The sequence below is a fragment of the Notolepis coatsorum genome, assembly GCF_963971535.1.
Source record: "Notolepis coatsorum genome assembly, chromosome: 14".
NCBI lineage: Eukaryota > Metazoa > Chordata > Actinopteri > Aulopiformes > Paralepididae > Notolepis > Notolepis coatsorum.
In genome coordinates, this window is record NC_140178.1 from 44,084,160 (window position 1) to 44,104,781 (window position 20,622).

At 41.5% G+C, this 20,622-nt stretch overlaps 2 protein-coding genes across 2 annotated transcripts in view; both read left to right on the forward strand.

Annotated features, from left to right (window-relative positions):
- The window catches only part of LOC311240514 (MICAL-like protein 1), a gene marked incomplete at its 5' end in the record, with an annotated part of 47,741 nt that extends 39,815 nt beyond the window's left edge, over window positions 1–7,926 (forward strand). Inside the window, 2 exons of the mRNA XM_084329091.1 lie at window positions 1,956–2,002; window positions 7,204–7,926. Coding sequence (XP_084185217.1) covers window positions 1,956–2,002; window positions 7,204–7,319 — 163 coding nt within the window. The 3' untranslated portion in view covers window positions 7,320–7,926. The remainder of the gene's footprint in view (window positions 1–1,955; window positions 2,003–7,203) is intronic.
- A 5,458-nt stretch (window positions 7,927–13,384) lies between these two features.
- polr2f (RNA polymerase II, I and III subunit F) lies at window positions 13,385–20,120 on the forward strand. Its single transcript, XM_084328618.1, has 5 exons — window positions 13,385–13,534; window positions 13,757–13,826; window positions 15,119–15,249; window positions 18,713–18,784; window positions 19,430–20,120. Exons 1-5 carry the CDS (start codon window positions 13,515–13,517, stop codon window positions 19,518–19,520), a joined length of 384 nt encoding a protein of 127 aa, XP_084184744.1. The 5' UTR covers window positions 13,385–13,514; the 3' UTR covers window positions 19,521–20,120.
- Window positions 20,121–20,622: the final 502 nt, after the last annotated feature.

The following is a 20,622-nucleotide window of genomic DNA, read 5'->3' on the forward strand; positions in this document are numbered from 1 at the left end:
GCACAATATTAATGTGTTCACTCCTCTTTTGAATGCTTAGCTGTAAACTCACAGGCCCCAAACCCACCACCATTGTTACCATCTACAAACCACCAAAGCCCTCTTTTGTTTTTCTCACTGAATTCTGTATGTACAATGTCCCCTGCTGTTATCCTCCTGGGCGACTTTAACATCCACATTGACGACCCGTCCAATGTTTTTGTGAATTATTTCACCTCACTCCTGGACGGCCTCGGTATCACAAAACACATAACAAAGGTCACATGCTGGACTTACTCTGTTGCACTGGTATCACTCCCACTAACCTGGCTGTCACCGAGCTCCCCATAAAGCTGTGCTATTTGACATTTATGCCCCCCTTTCCAAAGCCAAAGAACAACGGAAACATTAAACACATTTACCCCATAGATCTCACCACCCTGATCAATTCCTACCCCAGCCCTCCCCCATCCCCCTCCCCTGCTGACCTGGTGAATCACTATAAGAACTGCCTTTCCTCTTCCCTCACTGCCCTGGCTCCCCTGAAAACTCGCAGTTTCATTCACCCACTTCGCCCCCTGGTTCACCTCTGACCTCCGCCAGCTAAAAACCCCAGGCCGTCAACTGGAGCGGCTGTGCAAAAAAAAAACAGACTCTCAGTTCACACCCAAATGTACTCTGATCACCTTCACCACTACAAAAACGTGCTCTCCGCGGCCAAATCCTGCTATTATTCCAACCTCACCTTTACCGCACTTGTAAAGGTAACAACAGACTCCTCTTCTCCACAGTCAGCCACCTACTCCACCCTCCTCATCATGTACCTCCCCAAATGATCCATGATTAATGGTTATCACTGGCCAACTACTTATCAGCCCCCTCTCCAACCTCACCCCAGCATCGGAATACACCATCTCAGAGCTCATCCGTGAAGCCAAAACCACCACTTGTCAGCTTGATCCTCTTCCCACCACCCTCGCCAAAGCCTGTCTGCCATCCATTTGCACCCATGATCACGGACATAATTAATTCCTCTATCACCTCTGGAACTGTACCCCCCACTCAAACTGGCTGCAATCACTCCCATTCTCAAAATACCCGGTGCTGACCCAGCTAATCTAAACCACTATAGGCCCATCTCCAACCTTCCCTTCATCTCTAAAACTCTTGAGAGGGTGGTTGCCGCACAGCTTCGGTCCCACCTTGACACAAACAACTTCCATGAACCCTTTCAATCCGGTTTCCGCCCACAACACAGTACCTCCTCCGTGCAGCTGACTCTGGACTTCTCACCATCCTCATCCTCCTTGACCTCAGCGCTGCATTCGACACCATCTCCCATCCATTACTCCTGGACCGTCTGGCTGGTATTGGGAGCACTGGTGTCGCACTCTCCTGGTTTACATCATACCTCACTGACAGAAAACAGTTGGTACAACTCAGGACTCACAAGTCAGGGTGTTCGGCTGTTTCATTGGGTGTCCCCCAGGGGTTAGTATTGGGTCCCCTCCTATTCACCATTTATCTCCTCCCCCTGGGCACATCCTCCAGCACCACGGGGTCCATTTTCACTGCTATGCCGATGATACACAGGTCTACATCTCCTCCAAACCCCCCACTGCTATAATGTGTTCTGCCAGAACTCTCTGTGCTATAATGTGTTCTGCCAGAACTCTCTGTGCTATAATGTGTTCTGCCAGAACTCTCTGTGCTATAATGTGTTCTGCCAGAACTCTCTGTGCTATAATGTGTTCTGCCAGATCTCTCTGTGCTATAATGTGTTCTGCCAGAACTCTCTGTGCTATAATGTGTTCTGCCAGAACTCTCTGTGCTATAATGTGTTCTGCAAGATCTCTCTACTGTGCTATAATGTGAAACGGGGCTAAAACAACATGTGGAAATAGGTGTAGTAATGCTAGACAACAAAGATGGATGAAAAGGGTTGTGCCTCATGTCCATCTTGTCTTGTTCTTTAGGGAAAAGGAAGAGGATATGCTGCTGGAAGCCATGATGAAGAGGAAAGGTGTGTGTTATTGTGTCTTTGTCTGTCATGTTATCATGTCTTTGTCTCTCATGTTATCAGGTCTCTGTCTCATGTTATCATGTCTGTCTCATGTTATCATGTCTTTGTCTCTAATGTTATCGGGTATCTGTCATGTTATCATGTCTCTCTCTCCTATTATCATGCCTCTTTCTCTCATGTTATCGTGTCTCTTTCTCTCATGTTATGTCTCTGTCTCATGTTATCATGTTTTTGTCTCATGTTATCAGGTCTGTCTCTCATGTTATCATGTCCGTCTCTCATGTTATCATATGTCTGTCATGTTATCATGTCTGGCTCATGTTATCATGTCTGCTTCGTGTCATGTCTGCCTTTCATGTTATCATGTCTGTCTCATGTTATCATGTCTCTGTCTTTCATGTTATCATGTATCTGTCTCATGTTATCATGTATCTGCCTTTCATGTTATCATGTATCTGTCTCATGTTATCATGTCTCTGTCTTTCATGTTATCATGTCTGTCTCATGTTATGTATCTGTCTCATGTTATCATGTCTCTGTCTTTCATGTTATCATGTCTGTCTCATGTTATGTATCTGTCTCATGTTATCATGTCTGCCTTTCATGTTATCATGTCTGTCTCATGTTATCATGTATCTGTCTCTCATGTTATCATGTCTGTCTCTCATGTTATCATGTCTCTGTCTTTCATGTTATGTCTGCCTTTCATGTTATCATGTCTGTCTCTCATGTTATCATGTCTCTGTCTCTCATGTTATCATGTCTGCCGTTCATGTTATCATGTCTGTCTCATGTTATCATGTATCTGTCTCTCATGTTATCATGTCTGTCTCATGTTATGTATCTGTCTCATGTTATCATGTCTCTGTCTTTCATGTTATCATGTCTGTCTCATGTTATGTATCTGTCTCATGTTATCATGTCTGCCTTTCATGTTATCATGTCTGTCTCATGTTATCATGTATCTGTCTCTCATGTTATCATGTCTGTCTCTCATGTTATCATGTCTCTGTCTTTCATGTTATGTCTGCCTTTCATGTTATCATGTCTGTCTCTCATGTTATCATGTCTCTGTCTCTCATGTTATCATGTCTGCCTTTCATGTTATCATGTCTGTCTCATGTTATCATGTATCTGTCTCTCATGTTATCATGTCTGTCTCTCATGTTATCATGTCTCTGTCTTTCATGTTATGTCTGCCTTTCATGTTATCATGTCTGTCTCTCATGTTATCATGTCTCTGTCTCTCATGTTATCATGTCTGTCTCTCATGTTATCATGTCTCTGTCTCTCATGTTATCATGTCTCTGTCTTTCATGTTATCATGTCTGTCTCATGTTATCATGTCTCTGTCTTTCATGTTATCATGTCTGTCTCTCATGTTATCATGTCTCTGTCTTTCATGTTATCGTGTCTGCATCTCATGTTATCATGTCTGCCTCTCACTTTATCATGTCTCTGTCTCGCATGTTATCATGTCTGTCTCATGTTATCATGTCTCTGTCTCCTGTTATCATGTCTCTTTCTCTCATGTTATGTCTCTTTCTCTCATGTTATCATATATGTCTCATGTTATCATGTCTCTCTCATGTTATCATGTATGTCTCATGTTATCATGTCTTTGTCTCTCGTATTACCAGGTCTCTGTCTCTCATGTTATGTCTCTGTCTCTCATGTTATCATGTCTTTGTCTCTCATGTTATCATGTCTCTTTATCTCATGTTATCATGTATGTCTCATGTTATTCACATACATTCTAAAAATAGTTTTAAAGGGGACATGTCTTGCTATTCCTTTCACTATTTGGGCAACTTTACACAATTCCTCTGAGTCTATGGAACACATCTGTAAAGTTTTTTTCAAAAAAATTCATTGTTTTGTATTTCTAATCAAGTATTCAAAAGCAGCATTTTTCCACTCCGATTTCAAGCTGTTTTTGGCTTGGCTCCGCCCATAAGCGCTTTGAGTGACATTCTCCCGCAGTCTGCGACTGGCAGACAGAGAGAGAGATAGAGGAGGGGGATAATAATTAATTTCGCCGCGGGGGCATAATCCTACGGGACAATGCATTGGTAACTTGTTTCAAATGACAATATATACCCCTGTGAATATTATTGCACAGATCGGAATACGTTTCCCCGCGAGCCGGTCGAGGTTGTGTGTGTGTGTAAATGCGTGTGTTTCCCCACGTGCCGGTCGAGGTTGTGTGTGTGTTTCCTAGGGCTGTCCCCGACTAAGGATTTGGATAGTCGACTATGATTGGCCAAAATTTGCCGATAGTCAACTATTAGTCCTCTGCAAAAGCATGCAATTGGTCCACTGATGGATACATCTTGATTTGTCTAGTCTAGTGTGTTCATTAGATGGGTGAAATCCTCTTTCAGTGCCTCTGTGCCTGTTTTCTTAGGCAGTTAGCCTAAGTAAGCTATTAGCGTTAGCCACGCTTCTAGGCCTCTTTTCTTTTGGAAAGAATGATCAAAAAAAATTAACCCTTTTCTCGCCAATGACGTGTTACCACGTCATTCCTCGCCATGCATAATCTGCCAATGACGTTTTACAGCGTCTTTGAGATCAATATTTCAATTGACTGGTGCTGTAGATCTCCGCTCAACTCTCCAACGCTTCAATACCGCCACCTGGTGGCCGATCAGCGAGTTGCTATTGGATGTTGATAATTGTGACGCCGGTGTGTCTCCCTATTCCGTCCGGCCACTCGCTATCGCTCGCGGGACTCCATCTTGACACACTGGATATCGATCCGTTGCCATAACTCAATAAACAACATTATTTGGGCGTATATAGTATTATACAACCTGGAAATGGATCGCATAGATCACCATCACATAATAGCGATCTTTTTGCTCCACGCTCATCACCCAACGGTAAGAGGAGACTGGGGTGAGTTTCAGTGTTTTTGATTATTATTATCCATACAAACTGTTCTGATCTATATATCACCCATACTACATGAATCATTTAACGTCGGTCATTGCATTATAAACGACCCCCCCCCCCCCCCTCCGGTCACCAGCAGATGATGAGTCATGACGTTTAGGACCTTGTACAATTGAAATTTTTAATCTGGCGTCAATCGCTATCAAACTGCATTTGATGATCTAATATATGCATAAATGGCTATAACTCACGTTCTATGAAATACAGCAGAAAACGATAAAAACATATTTATACTCTAGACAGTATTTTTGTGTGAATGAAAAAGTAAAGCGTTCCTACATCCTGAACGATAGATAATTGATGTTGAATGGGCCATAGTAATGTCAATTTAGCAATACAATTTAAAAAGTTATAGCCCTGCAAAGAAGGTGAACATCTCCATAGACAAATAGTGCTGGCAGAGAGGCTACAAGGATGAGAATAAGCTCCGGCAGATAAAGGGTTAAAAAGAATATATATATATATATATATATATATATATATATATATATATATATATATATATATATTTTTTTCGACTAAGAGGTTGGCAGTCGACTACGGCTCCTTTCAATCTATTAGTCAACTATTCGACTAATAGGGGTCAGCCCTAGTGTTTCCCCGCGCGCCGGTCAAGGTTGTGTGTGTAAATGCATGTTTCCCCGACAGAAGCTCCTGTCCCTCTCAATCTATCTCTCCCTGTCTCTCTATCTCTCTCTCTCGCGCTCGCTCGTTCTCTGCCTCTCTGTCAAAACCCGCTTGAGGAAGTGTCGGTATTTCCACTCGCTCTGTTGTTGAGCGAATGGTTGCGCTACAACCTTAGAGGGGGCGTTACTGCAGATCAGCTCCTTGCTACGTAGCCAAGCGAGTCAAATCAGAATGACCTAGTTCACTGGGGGAGGAGATTGTCTCAACTGAATTAGAGCAATCCGCCAAAATGAGGATTAGAGAAACAGACCCATTGATACAAACCCCCATTGCTATAAAACAATGGTAAACACTGGAAAAGGCCATTTATAAGACACAGGACCTTTAAAAAAAATTGTGTATTGAAAATAAGTAATTAGAATGTGTACGTTTTTTTTTTGTATCCACTTTTTCTCTCTCCACACTCAGGGCTCTGCAGACTCCTAATGTCTCTCTCTCTCTCTCTCTCTCTCTCTCTCTCTCTCTCTCTCTCTCTCTCTCCACACTCAGGGCTCTGCAGACTCCTAATAGCTCTTTCTCTCTCTTTCTCTCTCTCCACACTCAGGGCTCTGCAGACTCCTTTTTTTTTTATCCACTTTTTCTCCCATTTTCTATATTTTCTCCCATCCCAATTTCGTATCATCCAATTCAACCCTCCCCTGTCACGGACGCTGTTTCTTGCCTCCCACAAGCCTGCTGCAATGTGGACTAAGTCATACATAGCACAAGTCCCCTCCGGTACTTGAGGTAACAGCAGCAGTCGCATCTTTTCACCTGTGCAGCTCGATCTCTCAGTGGCGAGGAGTAACGCGTGGGAGGCTCACGCTGCCCCCGACACTTCCTGATTCTACTGCGCAGGCGCACCAACCGACCTGTAGGAGTCACTGTCCACAACGCCCGATCCCCACCCATCAGTTTCCCACCCCCTAATATGGCCAATGTGTATTAGTATGAACGACCAGCTAAACTGAAAGCAATGTGGAGTGCTGGGCTCGAACAGGCGAGCCCAGCGTCTCCGCAATCGTGGCGAGCGCCTTGCCCACTACGCCACGTAGCCGCCCAGAATGTGTACGTTTTTAAATATATTCTGTCTCCAGTGTTTACAGACATTAGCAATGCAAACAAACATTTTACACAAAATACACTCAATTCTATTGAAAATTCATATTTACCTGTTGTCCAACCTTAGCTGTCATATTTTTGTTAACTCTGCCCAAAGTATATCTTCTTATTCTCTGGGAACATTTGGATAGCCAAAAATAATTTTGTGGAGGGCTGAATTTGTAGCCCCACAGGTCAAATTCAGCTGAAAACTATCAATATCCAGTCGCACCACCTATGTCACATTTCGGTCCTTGGCCCTCCATGTAGATAAAGTGTGGGCCCCCCCGCTCTACACAGTACTCATACAACCTTTTGTAGCTAGTCATCCTCATCACACTGTGCTATATATCTATTATATTTATTTTACTGTGCTATATATCTAATATATTTATTTCACTGTGCTATATATCTAATATATTTATTTCACTGTGCTATATATCTAATATATTTATTTCACTGTGCTACATATCTAATAGATTTACAGAGAGAGGGACTGAAGGACCTGAGGAAGTCAAAAGGAAAGTTCAAGTCCATGAAGATGCTGAAGATGCTGAAGGTGCTGAGTCAGAAAGCAGAGAAGAAGAAGAGCTGAGCTGCTGCTGAGCCAGAAAGCAGAGAAGAAGAAAAGCTGAGGTGGCGGTGGACTTGTCCTGTTCTGTCAAGAAAGGATGAGCCTTGATCTGAAGTATATGACTATGGGATGCAAGAGTGTAATGCCACAACTTATACTAGCCAATAGCCATGGTGACCGACATCCTGTGTAAAACTGTGAATTTTTTTTTGATTGATCTCATTCATGATGTTGGACCATTCATTCATTCATTCATTCATTCACTAATTCAGCAATCAACATTTTACCTCCACTCCTCATAATGTCACAATGACTGCATCTATGTTAATTCTAAACTTAAACAGACGTTTCTGTTTGTTCTGTGAAAGTATTCCAAGAAGTATTTTTTTACCAACAAAATGAAGGGAATGTGTCTATGGTTTCCCTGACAAGAAGTAGCAAGATGATGTGTTGAAATTGTGCAATATTGATTGGAAAAAACGTATTGGAATACTTTTCAAGGACAAACACAGACATAGATGCAGCCTTTGTGATGTTAGGAGTGGTATGAGGGACGTTCCACTCTACTGGTTAAAGTTGCTTACTCGTGAGTAGGGCTGACCTTCAAATTTTTTTTTGGCAATCGAAGCTTCGGGGCCGAGCTTCGATTTTAATTCGAAGCTTCGAATTAAAAAAAATCAAATTAATTTTTTTTTTTTTTATATAATCTTTTTTTTTTTTCTCTTATGTTGTGGGACTTGTACAGCACTTTGGTAAACTTTGTTGTTTTTAAATGTGCTCTATAAATAAAGTGGATTGGATTAATGAATTAAGTAGCCCCTTTCGTGACTGTGACACAGCCAACACGGCTGTGTGATTTAATTCAAGGTGGATCGCTGTTGTCGTTTGAACAACTTCAGATTTCATGGGAACTACCAATCCCCCAAATCAAGAATGTTTAAGATGAATGAAGTAAGATTTTGATTATTTGAAATATGGCCTGTGTAGACTAAACTATGCACATAATTATGTCAGTCTACAAGGTCCGGCAATGTAGACCTTGTAGACTCCACTACAGACCAATTATCAGTGAATGTTCATGCATTTCTAAGAAGGGCTACTTCCACAAAAAAACAAAGAACTCACCAAAACATCTCAGTAGCACCTTATCTAAATGTTCTATTTCATATATGGAGATTCATATTTATTTATGTATTGCATGCATTTCTACATTTTATTTCCTATTTTGTTTATTCATCCCAGTATCTTTCTTTCTTATGTGTGGAATTCTACAAGGCATTTACATTCACATTTACATTTAGTCATTTAGCTAACGCTTTTATCCAAAGCGACTTATAAGTTCTGTACGACAGGTCATCAGGAAGGATACAACTCTATCAGCTGAGTAACAATATTCATCAAAGTGTTGCGTGTTACAGTGTAGGTTAGTTTATTAGGACAAGTGCATGACAGTAAGGTTAGTTAGGGTTAGATTTTTTTTATTTTATTTCAGATAATGGTTGAAGAAGTGCGTCTTTAGTCGACGGCGAAAGATTGGACGGGATTCGGCTGTCCTAACTGGGGTGGGTAGTTCATTCCACCATTGTGGGGCAAGGACTGAGAATAGGCGTGTAGGTGGTGTATATGTGTTTGAGGATGATATCCTTCAAACAGGCAATATTGATGATATAATTTGGGCAGTGCTGAGCTGGGTTACTTTCCTCCAGTGTATTTGTCCCCCGGCCCCACCCAATGGCCCCATGCACACACACACACACTGAAGTAAAAAAAAAAAATGTTTTAATGTTCGAAGCTTGTGCCATCGAACGAAGCTTCGAAGTATTTAAGACAGCCCTACTCGTGAGTAGTATGTTCATTGATAAAGAAAAATAATGTCCACAGCGTCCAGTGTAAAACAAAGATATCCAAATGGTTTATTTCTCTTCCACAGCGAAGTCTTTCTTTACAGAAGTGATCCTAAAGCTATTTTCCTAAATATTCACGTCACTACTACAAGGTAAGAAAACTGTATTTTCCCAGTCTCCAAAATCACCGCAGACTCGACACCTGATAAAATTCCTCCACACCTGAAAGCCGTAATTCAACTTGCCAGCTCTTTCCACAGCAAAACGGTAGGCTTGGCACCTTGGTTGAGAAATGCAGACTTCAGTCTATGTTGTTTAGTATATCTGTTCAGTACTGCTCAGCACTGTTTCAAGATGCACACTGACCTCTTCTTCTTCTTCTTCTTCTTCTTCTTCTTCTTCTTCTTCTTCTTCTTCTTCTTCTTCTTTTTCTTCTTCTTTAAAATTTCCAGCAGTGTTTGATGATCTCTTCTTCTTTCTTCTCTTGAATTTCCCGCAGGCGTATTACTGCCCTCCTCAGTTCTTATACTACGCTAGTGGTTTGGTTTCCATAGTTAGGCCTCTGGTAAATCAACTTTTGATTGTTTACCCTCTTCTTCTTCTCATCTTCAAAACACATTACTATCGACTCTATCTCCTTCTTCTCTGCTCCTCTTGCCTGTCTAATACTAATATAACGCTATATCCTCTGATACAACTCTGACGCATGCAGAAATGTCAGCACTGACTCTGTGATCAGCTGGTGGTTCTCATTATCCATGCCAAAGAAAGATTTAAGAGAGAAGGGAGAGACTCCAAACTTTATAAAAGATTTCCCTCTCTTTCCTATACCTTTCACATTCTAGGAAAACATGCCCGACAGTTTCAGTCTCTCCACATTCACACCCCCCATCTGGATGTTTTCCCACAATGCACAAGGTACTGTTCAACCCACAGTGTCCCAGCCTCAATCTACACATCTTCACCCTATCACTCCTAGACCCATATCCATCCACCTTGATTTTGACCCGAGGCTGCAGAGAGAAATAGTGCCTTCCCTTGGTCCCCTTTTCCCACTCAGCCTGCCACTCAGCCTCAACTCCTTTCTTTATCTTCTCTCTGAGTTCTACTCTTCCCATTGAAATGCCTATCTCTTCCTCCCTTCCCAGGCTCTGTTTGGCAAGGGAATCAGCCATCTCATTTCCCGCAATCCCAGCATGCCCCGGAACCCAACAAAACTCCACTGACCAGCCTGCCTTCGCAATCCTATATAAAACCAACATTATTTCTTGAATGAGATCAGGGCGAGCTTTAGACCCACCTGCCCTCAGAGCCATCAGTGCAGCAGCCGAGTCAGAACATATAATCACCTGGCTTGGTCTCACTTCCTCCACCCACCACAATGCCCAGAGAATGGCAAGCAACTCTGTCACAAATACAGAGCTGCCATCAGATATTCTCTGTCCCTTACCGATCCCTAACCGAGGCACACACCACCCAAAGCCTGCCCTCCCACTTTCAGGATCCACAGAGCCATCAGTGAAAACCTCCAGAGACCCTGAGGCCAAAAGGAACCTCTCTATTTCTCCCACAATCTCGCCCTTATCGTCCTCCATCAAGAACCTAAATTCAATGACTCGATCAGGAACTAGCCAAAATGGCACTGACAGCCAATGAGTGTGCTCCGCAACCCCCACCTGATGCAATCTCAACTTCCTGGCCCACTGATCAATACTGGACAAAAAAGGCTTATACTTATCCCTGTCTCCTGAAAGTAAACACCTAGCTGGGAAGGACAGACTAGTCCCACTCAATTTTGCCCAGTACTGTAGCCCTAACTTTACTCTCCTCAGGTTTAAGGGCAACTCCCCCATTTCCACCAATAGTGCTGGAACTGGGGTGGTCTTAAAAGCTCCACAACAGATTCTCAGAGCCTTGCACTGAAGCACATCCAGCTTTCGTAAATTAGACTTGGCCGCAGAGCTGTACACAAAACAGCCATAGTCAATTGCTGACCTGATCATCGTCTGATATATCATGCACATGGTCTCTCTATCCGCTCCCCACCCACTCCCAGCCAAGCTTCTCAGCACATTCACTATTCTTTCACACTTTGCCAGGGTTTTCTCTATATGAACAGCCCAATTCATTCTTTCATCGAACCAAACTCCCAAAAATTTAAACACCTTCACTCTCTCTAAGGGAGACCCATACATAACCAGCCCACCCCTAAGCACCCTCTTTTTAAAACCAAAAATTATATAATTAGACTTAGAGGCGGAGATTTTAAAACCCCACTTGTCTCCCCATTCCTCTACATCCCCCAGAGCTCTTTGTACCTGCTTTAAACAATACTCAACATTCTTCCCTCTTTTCCATATGGCCCCATCATCTGCAAATAAAGACACCCCAAACCCTCTTCCAATTCGCCCAAAAATGTCATTAATCATAACATCGAAGAGGACCGGACTAATCACGCTTCCTTGCGGGGTGCCATTTTCTATTTTTACAGTTTTTGAGGTTTGCACCCCCACACATACTTGGATCGTCCTGTCTAATCGAAAATCCTTTATCCAATTAAACAATCTCCCTCTAACTCCTAACTCATACAATTTCAAAAGCAACCCCTCTTTCCACAAAGAGTCATACGCCTTCTCGATATCCAAAAATACACTTACCACTACTTCCTTATTGTCAAAAGCCTGTCTAATGTCCTGATCTAGAACAGCTACTGATTCCATTGTAGACCTGCCATTTATAAACCCATTCTGAAATCCAACATAAAGATCCTTACTTTCTAAAAAATAAACGAATCTATTAGTAATCATCCTTTCCATAATTTTACACAATACAGACGTCAAGGCTATGGGTCGATATGACCCTGGGTCAGACGCTACTTTACCTGGCTTCTTCTGAGAGAATTGTTGAATATATATAGATACACAAATGTTCTAGAATGTTTGTATTGACATCATACTGTGACATCACAAATGTTCTAGAATGTTCTATTATGACAAATAAGACGGTTCAATGACAATCTAAATCCAATCAATATTCCTAATGCCGTTTCAATGTAAGGTTATAAAAATAAACATATAAACATTCATAATATACAATAACCTAAATATATAGCTTTGGCTCCTCTACATTGTGAAATATTGATTGGAAAAACGTATTGGAATACTTTTCAAGGACAAACACAGACAGATGCAGCCGTTGTGATGTTAGTGGGGTTAAAATATTGGTCCCCAGGCATGACCCTGCAGTTTTACACATGATCTCTGTCACCATGGCTAGACTTATACATAGACACTCAACTAAAATATTTTACCTCACTCATACTCTGAAAGAAATATAAATACAGAACTTGCACTATTCTGATTGATTGATTGATTGAAAAGTTTATTAACAGATTGCAGAATGGGTACAGTACAGTACAGCTCAATACATACAATTGTTAAGGGGATGCAGACCAGAGAAAGACTTTCGTCTTGTTTACATCAGGGTCCCCCATTTTCAATTCATCATAACATATATGACACACACGACATACAGATAGACAGTACTGCTACATCTATACATTTCTGACATACCAGATTTGCAAATACAGTACTGTTTGTGATACAAAAAGTGTCCAGAAAAAAGAGTGTATATACATTTGACGTAGAAACTGTACATTGGAGGAGGTGGGGGGGGGGGGGGGACACTGTGCACTGTACATTGGAATACTGACAAAGCCATACTTGGTAATTTACTGTACAACTGGGTTAGGACATTTGTAGGGGCCAGTTTCGAAATGCAGTCTCCCGTAGGTGTTCTTTGAGAGTGTTTTTGAAAGTGGGTAGTGATTCACATTCCTTCTACCATGGAAGATGCTCGTAATAACTAAACTGTTATTGACTCAATACAATAATGATGCAATTGTGAGAATGTGTCATGCTATTTGCGTTTTTCCCCCCTGCAGATATTTTTTCCTCAATATTAACTTTTAAAATGTCTTTATTCTGTAATTTCCCTTGCACATTTGAACTGGATACAATATTTTTATTAAAACTTGCACTTTATGGTAGACTTTTTTGGATGGAAAGAGTTTGCCATTGTATGACATGTGGTCAATATTTTCATATTTCTCAAGATATAAACGATTATTAAATATGTATCCATGTAACTGCCTGACATTTCTTGTGTGAACCGAGCGGAACGATGCATGAGCGTTTTCTGCGAGAAGCCGGAATAATTGTGGGTGCACCGTTCAACCGGAAGTTGGATCGTACGCTCATGTTGTTGTCGAGACTTGTGTCGAATTGCGGCGTTGCGCGTTTATAACAAAACACCTCTGAAATTCACATACATTTATATCTAGAAGGCGTATTAATTCATATAGAAAAGAAACATGTCCGATAACGAAGCCGAGTAAGTATAGAACATGTAAACATATTAGAAAAACGATTCCTTTGTGTTTTGTTGTAACGTTAGTCCAACGTGGAATCTTTCTAGCTGCTGGCTAGTTGTGTATCTATTCTACGCATGGTGGCAACGTACAGCTAGCTGATCAGGCTAGGTCAATGACAACGTAACCTATTCTAAACATTGTTCACATTATATATAGTAATATGTCCCTGTACATTTATTAAGCTTCGATGATGGAGACTTTGATGAAGCTGATGATGACGAGGGGATGGATGACCTGGAAAATGTAGAAGACGTGAGTGATCCAATGTCGAGTTGTGAAACATAATATATTAGTTATTTCATCTTGACCAGTAACTCTTTCTGTAGAGGAGCCACAGCTATATATTTAGGTTATTGTATTATATGAATGTTTATATGTTTATTTTTATAACCTTGAAACGGCAGTAGGAATATTGATTGGATTTTTGGTCATAATAGAACATTTGTGATGTCACAGTATGATGTCATAATCAAACATTCTAGATTCTAGAACATTTGTGTATCTATATTCAACTGAGGCTGGGACACTGTGGGTTGAACAGTACCTTGTGCATTGTGGGCAAACATCCAGATGGGGGGTGTGAATGTGGAGAGACTGAAACTGTCGGGCATGTCTTCCTAAAATGTGAAAGGTATAGGAAAGAGAGGGAAATCTTTTATAAAAGTCTGGTAGAGTTGGGAGTCTCTTCCTTATCTCTTAAATCATTCTTTGGCATGGATAATGAGAACCACCAGCTGATCACAGAGGCAGTGCTGACATTTCTGCATGCTTCAGAGTTGTACCAGAGGATATAGCGTTAGTGTATTTATTAGTATTGGACAGACAAGAGGAGCAGAGAAGAAGGAGAAAGTGTGTGTTGAAGAGGCCTAAATATGGCACACCACTAGTGTAGTATAAGAACTGAGGAGGGAAGAAATACGCCAAGAAAGAAGAAGAAGAGACCATCAAAAGAATTGCAGAGGGCAGTAATACGCCACGATGCGTCTACACTGCCGGAAATTCTAAAGAAGAAGAAGAGATCAGTGTGCATCTTGAAACAGTGCTGAGCAGTACTGAACAGATAGACTAAACAACATAGATTGAAGCCTGCATTTCTAGACCCGGGTGCCTTGCCTACCATTTTGCTGTGGAAAGAGCAGGCAAGTTGATTTACGGCTTTCAGGTGTGGAGGAATTTTGTCATGTGTCTGTCGGCTGTGATTTTGGAGACTGGGAAATACTGTTTTCTTACCTTGTACTGCTTTTAGTAGTGACGTGAATATTTAGGAAAATAGCTTTAGGATCACTTCTGTAAAGAAAGACTTTGCTGTGGAAGATAAATAAACCATTTGGATATCTTTGTTTTACACCGGAGCGGCTGTGGACATTATTTTTCTTTATCAATGAACGTACTACTCACGAGTAAGCAACTTTAACCAGTAGAGTGGAACGTCGGCCCTCATACTTTCACTTTCCTTATAATTATCCCTTCTGCTGCCTAATTTATGTTGGTCCATGGATTGGATGGTGTGTGAAAATCTGTTCTCATTTTCGTATTGAAACCAGGAAGACCGTGAGAATGTGGCGATTCTGCCAGCTGGAGAAAACCCGCTGGCCAACCTGAAGCGAATTACAACGCCATACATGACCAAATACGAGAGGGCCAGGGTGTTGGGGACCCGGGCCCTTCAAATAGCGTAAGTTATTTTTCTGTGCAATTGGCAAGATAAAATTCTAAATTAATTTGTTGTCACATGGTTCACGAAAGGTTGATTGCATCAGCGCTTGATTTCATGAGTCATAAAATTTTGAGTGTTTTGAGGAGTAGGGTATATCTGCAGAGCCGCAGAGCCCCGGCTTTTACGCATGCTTTTTTTCCGTAGCTTCTGTGAGCGAAGACGCTCTTTGATTGCAGCAAAGAAGAAAAAGACACTCTCCGATTGGCTAACCCTAACTCTAAGCATAACCACGTCGAAAGAGGGCCTAAGCATAACCACTTCGAAAGAGGGCCTAAGCATAACCACTTCGAAAGAATGCATAAGCATAACCACTTCGAAAGAATGCCTAAGCATAACCACTTCGAAAGAATGCCTAAGCATAACCACTTAGAAAGAATGCCTAAGCATAACCACTTCGAAGAAGAGAATATATGTACAAGGCGGAAGAGACCCTTTGGAGCTAAACCTGTCATAGAGGGTCTTTTCTTTTTTGCTGTACGCGGCCTAGCCAATCAGAGAGCGTCTTCGCAAACAGAGGCTACGGGGGGGGTGAAATCATGCGGCTTGTACTGTGTGTGTGACTGTGCGTTGGGGCTTGTACTGTGTGTTGTTTCCGGTAAAACCCGGAAGTAGTCAGTTTGTGCTGTTTATTTTGAACACATTGGTCGCCAAAAACGCTTTACAGCGTTATTGCCCGCCATGCGTTGAACGCCAACAACGCTGTACAGCGTTTTTGAGATCAATATTTAATTTTTTCGCCATGGCATTCATAATTCATCCAGCCAACCTCCGGTGCTCCAGCGGGACCCTGAATGAGACTGCAACTCCTCAATACCGCCGCCTGATGGATGGTTGGGCGAGTTACACTCTCAAAACCGGATGTTGTCATCTGTGCATCGAGGAAATTCCTCCGGCAGTCACATCTCGTTACGGGACTCCAGACAAACACTATAGTGCATATGGATCGCTGCCATAACGCAATAATCGATATGATTTCGGTGTTTATTGCACCATACAAACCGGAAATGGATGTAGGAGATCTGCGTCGAATAATTGGGATCTTTCTCCTCCAGTCTCATCGGCGCACGGTAAGAGGACAGTAACGTTATTTTCAGCCCGATTGTTTATTCATTTCACTGCAAACCATCTGATCAACGTATCAAGCCATAGTAAATTTGTTTGTTTGTTTGTTTATTTACACATATAAAAACAATTACATATATAATACAATATAATTCACAAGGGATGTGTAGGAGAATTGCCTAAAAACCTTCAAGGGGCTTGCATGTGGCATTCACCAGGAAGCAAAATTACATTATATCAAGATAAAATATAACCCCCCCCCCCCCCCAAACAAACAAACACACACAAGCAGGCCTACATAGACACCGAAGCAGGCACCCATGCCATACGATTTCTGGTAGAGAAAACAATTAATGACAGGAAGATTATATAATAAAACGAAAATGCAATAACAAAATACAACAAGCCATCAGACCACAGTTTGTAAAGGAAGTCCATATGGGAAGTATTGTTGATCTAGGAGATGAGATTTCAGTGCTCTTTTGAATTTCAGAAAAGAAAATTCCAAAATATGTTGAGGCAAAGAGTTCCACAACTTTGACCCTCGGTAGAGCAAACAAAACTGAGATTGGGAAGTGCGGGAAAAGGGTGGTCTAAGCAAACAGGAACTACGTGTGGGTTAATTATGAATTTGGTGATTGTGGGCAAACATGTCATGAAAAAAAGGGGGAAGGGCTCTGTTTAAAGAACTATGCACAAATAAACCAGTCTGAAGATGATTCACTTGATAAACACTGAGTATACCTAACTTATGGAATAGAGGCTGAGAAGAATGACTTCGTTGAACACAGCTGATTATTTTTAGAGCTTGTTTCTGCAGACGGTATATGGGCTCAAGTTTGGTCTGATGAGTACTACCCCAAACTAAATTACAGTAATTGATATATGGGTAAACCATAGAGTAATATAACATTGTGGCAACCTCGGTGCTCAGCAAGTGACGTGTTTTTCCAAGAATACCAATACTCTGTAGTATCTGTACAGCGTTTTTGAGATCAATATTTAATTTTTTCGCCATGGCATTCATAATTCATCCAGCCAACCTCCGGTGCTCCAGCGGGACCCTGAATGAGACTGCAACTCCTCAATACCGCCGCCTGATGGATGGTTGGGCGAGTTACACTCTCAAAACCGGATGTTGTCATCGGTGCATCGAGGAAATTCCTCCGGCAGTCACATCTCGTTACGGGACTCCAAACAAACACTATAGTGCATATGGATCGCTGCCATAACGCAATAATCAATATGATTTCGGTGTTTATTGCACCATACAAACCGGAAATGGATGTAGGAGATCGGCGTCGAATAATTGGGATCTTTCTCCTCCAGTCTCATCGGCGCACGGTAAGAGGACAGTAACGTTATTTTCAGCCCGATTGTTTATTCATTTCACTGCAAACCATCTGATCAACGTATCAAGCCATAGTAAATAAAGCCGTTAGTGACGATCAAGGAATTATAAACGATCCCCCCCCCCCCTTTCCTTCACGCATGATGAAGCATAATGTATACCGATAATATCCATTTGAATTTTTTAATATAGCATGTATAGGAGAGAAACGCCAATCGATAATCTATGCTTCAGTGCCTATAACTACTGTTTTTGGAATTACAGCAGAAAAGATTAAAAACATACTTATATTCTCGACGCTAGTAACACAACAATGTATGAATGAAAAAATATAACGTTCCCACATCCTGAACGATAGATAATCGATGTTGAATGGGCCATAGTAATGTCAATATAGCAATACAATTAAAAAAGTTATAGCCCTGCAAAGAAGGTAAACATCTCCATAGGCTTTCAACGGTGGCAGAGAGTGGTATAAGATGGGCACAATGCCCGGCGCCCAATGTGTTAACCCTAACCCGCAACGCGGAACACAGAAATGCAAATGCTGTTGGGTTTTTATGGGGAAACAACACACAGTACAAGCCCCGACGCATCACACAGTGCAAGCCGGGGCGCTGCAGATATATGCTATTGGTTTTGAGAGGAAGTGTAGTGTGTTAAAAGTATGGATGATGACGATTTTAATATTATGGTTTTCATGATTCTCCAAAGTAAAATGTATGTAGTGGAGGGAAAGGGCATCACAATATTGTTCTTTTCAACCAGATTATTCAAATATGGGAGGAAAAAAAACATTTCTATGTATGACTGATTCCTAGATCCAGATGAACCCCCATTCAAAGAGATTGGGGTCAATTCTGGTTAGTCCTCATTATCAAACGGTGACGGAGTGAACCGACTTCTCTTTAGATAGACTTTGATTAAACCACACTCGCATGATAGAACTAAACCTAGAATTTATCATTGATTCAACTGTCATATTATGTGCTGTTGTGTTCCCTATAGAATGTGTGCCCCAGTCATGGTGGAGCTAGAGGGAGAGACTGACCCTCTGCAGATTGCTATGAAGGAGCTCAAGTAAGAGAACAGTATCTAAACATTGAGACATATTTTTCTACATGCGTCTTGTCTCTGTCTTTCTCGCCCTGATGACATACCTACTAGACGTTTAAATGTCATTATAAATTCACAACAACAGATTGTGCTAAACAAGTGTTACCCAAGCGAGTCAATGTCTTCTCTGTGTATCTCTCACACAGCCTGCAGTGACAAGTTAATTTTTTTTAAAGAGACGGAGAGCAAGAGTGTGGAAGAATCTTATGAACGTGGAGCATGAGTTCTGTTCATCCTGCTGCGTTCATTCACTCAGATTTAGGCAATAGGTCATTCTGCCTTAAAAGCACAAAGCACATCAAACGACTGTCAAGCAGCCAAGAAATATGACGTTACAGAGTGTAATGTTAGAAGATGGTGAGCCCAAAAAGACCACCTTAAAAATGCAAACAGTCAGAAAAGCTTGCCACTGTCTGCAAAGTGGCCGTTTCCAGGAAATTGACAGAAATAATTTTCTTTATAAAAACAAGATTTTGTCTTCAATAGGGTATTTTTCCATAAATTGGCTTATATTTGGACCAATACAGTAATTTTCTATACATATGAATCATTGCTTTGTAGATGTTCTGTCATTCCTAGTATTTGATTGTGGCTCTTGTGTTTGCTCAGGGGCAGGAAGATCCCCATCATCATTCGACGGTACCTCCCGGACGGCAGCTATGAGGACTGGGGCTGCGATGAGCTCATCATCACTGACTAATCCACACTGGCAGAACCAGAACGTGGCCGCACCCACCAACCCACTGGACCAATCTGCTAATCTAACATCCTGGAGAGGGATTAGAATTCAAAGAAGAGGATGGGTCACACAGCCCCAACACTGTCATGGAAGTTATTCAGCCCTGGGAGGCAACGCAACTTGTCTCCCAGAGGTAACAGGGAAGCCATTTCTGAACGTTTCTGACCCATTCTCCTCTTATAGTTCTAGGAGAGGGATGTCTTTATCACCCACCTGTTGATGCCAGGGTTTGATTTCTGCCCTGGGCAGGCACCATGTTGAACCAGATTTGACCCCATGCCAGAAGCTTTGTTTGAAAAGCCTGCCCAGGCCACCTAATCGAACCCAACTAATGTGGCGCTTGTAAGCCCCTGCTCTTGCCTACTCTCTCTATTCATTGTGAATATTGGAAGTTTTGGAGTAATAGGCGTTATTACAACTAGAATCCACAAGGGGGAAATGTAACTCAAGTCAAACATTTGCTTTTTTGCCACACAAAATATGTTTATGATAACTTTGTTTGGGAAGGCGATTCCAATAAGAGAACTGTTTTATTGTTGTGAATAAATTATTTTGTATGAACCTTTTTATTATTTATTTTTTACTTGCATCAATTGCAGTACAACTGGATATTGGGAATGAGTTTAATACTGATCCTTTCAGGATATGGGTTAAAGCTGTTTGGATTTATAAAGACACAAAGGGAAGCAATTATAGCTGGGCAAGTAGAAAATCCATTTTAACTGAGTTTACGAGAAGGAATTTAAAGGGATATTTCACTTTAGTAGAACATTTCAGCAGTCTTACCTCTATCTGAAGTCATCTACAAGTCAGCTAGTGAACACTGCTGTCCCCGGTGTCTGCTGTCGACACCACCAGTCCTCCCAGGTGTCAGGCTCCTCATTCACTTTGAGGACGATGTCTAAATATAATACTTCTAAAGTATAAACAAACTATAGAGAATATATTTGTTCTATGTCAAAGGTTGTTTGTTTTTTTAGCGAATGTTGCCATTTTCAAATGATCAGTAAAGGAACTATTTCTCATTTGAGAATGTTTATAATCTTTCCTCCAGCAAGGCAGC

What these genes read in the sequence shown, in the direction of transcription:
- polr2f (XM_084328618.1), top strand. Translation starts at nt 13,515, where the DNA reads ATGTCCGATAACGAAGCCGA. An exon ending in ATGTCCGATAACGAAGCCGA is followed by an intron (nt 13,535 to 13,756) that starts GTAAGTATAGAA and finishes ACATTTATTAAG; the next exon opens with CTTCGATGATGGAGACTTTG. An exon ending in ATTGCTATGAAGGAGCTCAA is followed by an intron (nt 18,785 to 19,429) that starts GTAAGAGAACAG and finishes GTGTTTGCTCAG; the next exon opens with GGGCAGGAAGATCCCCATCA.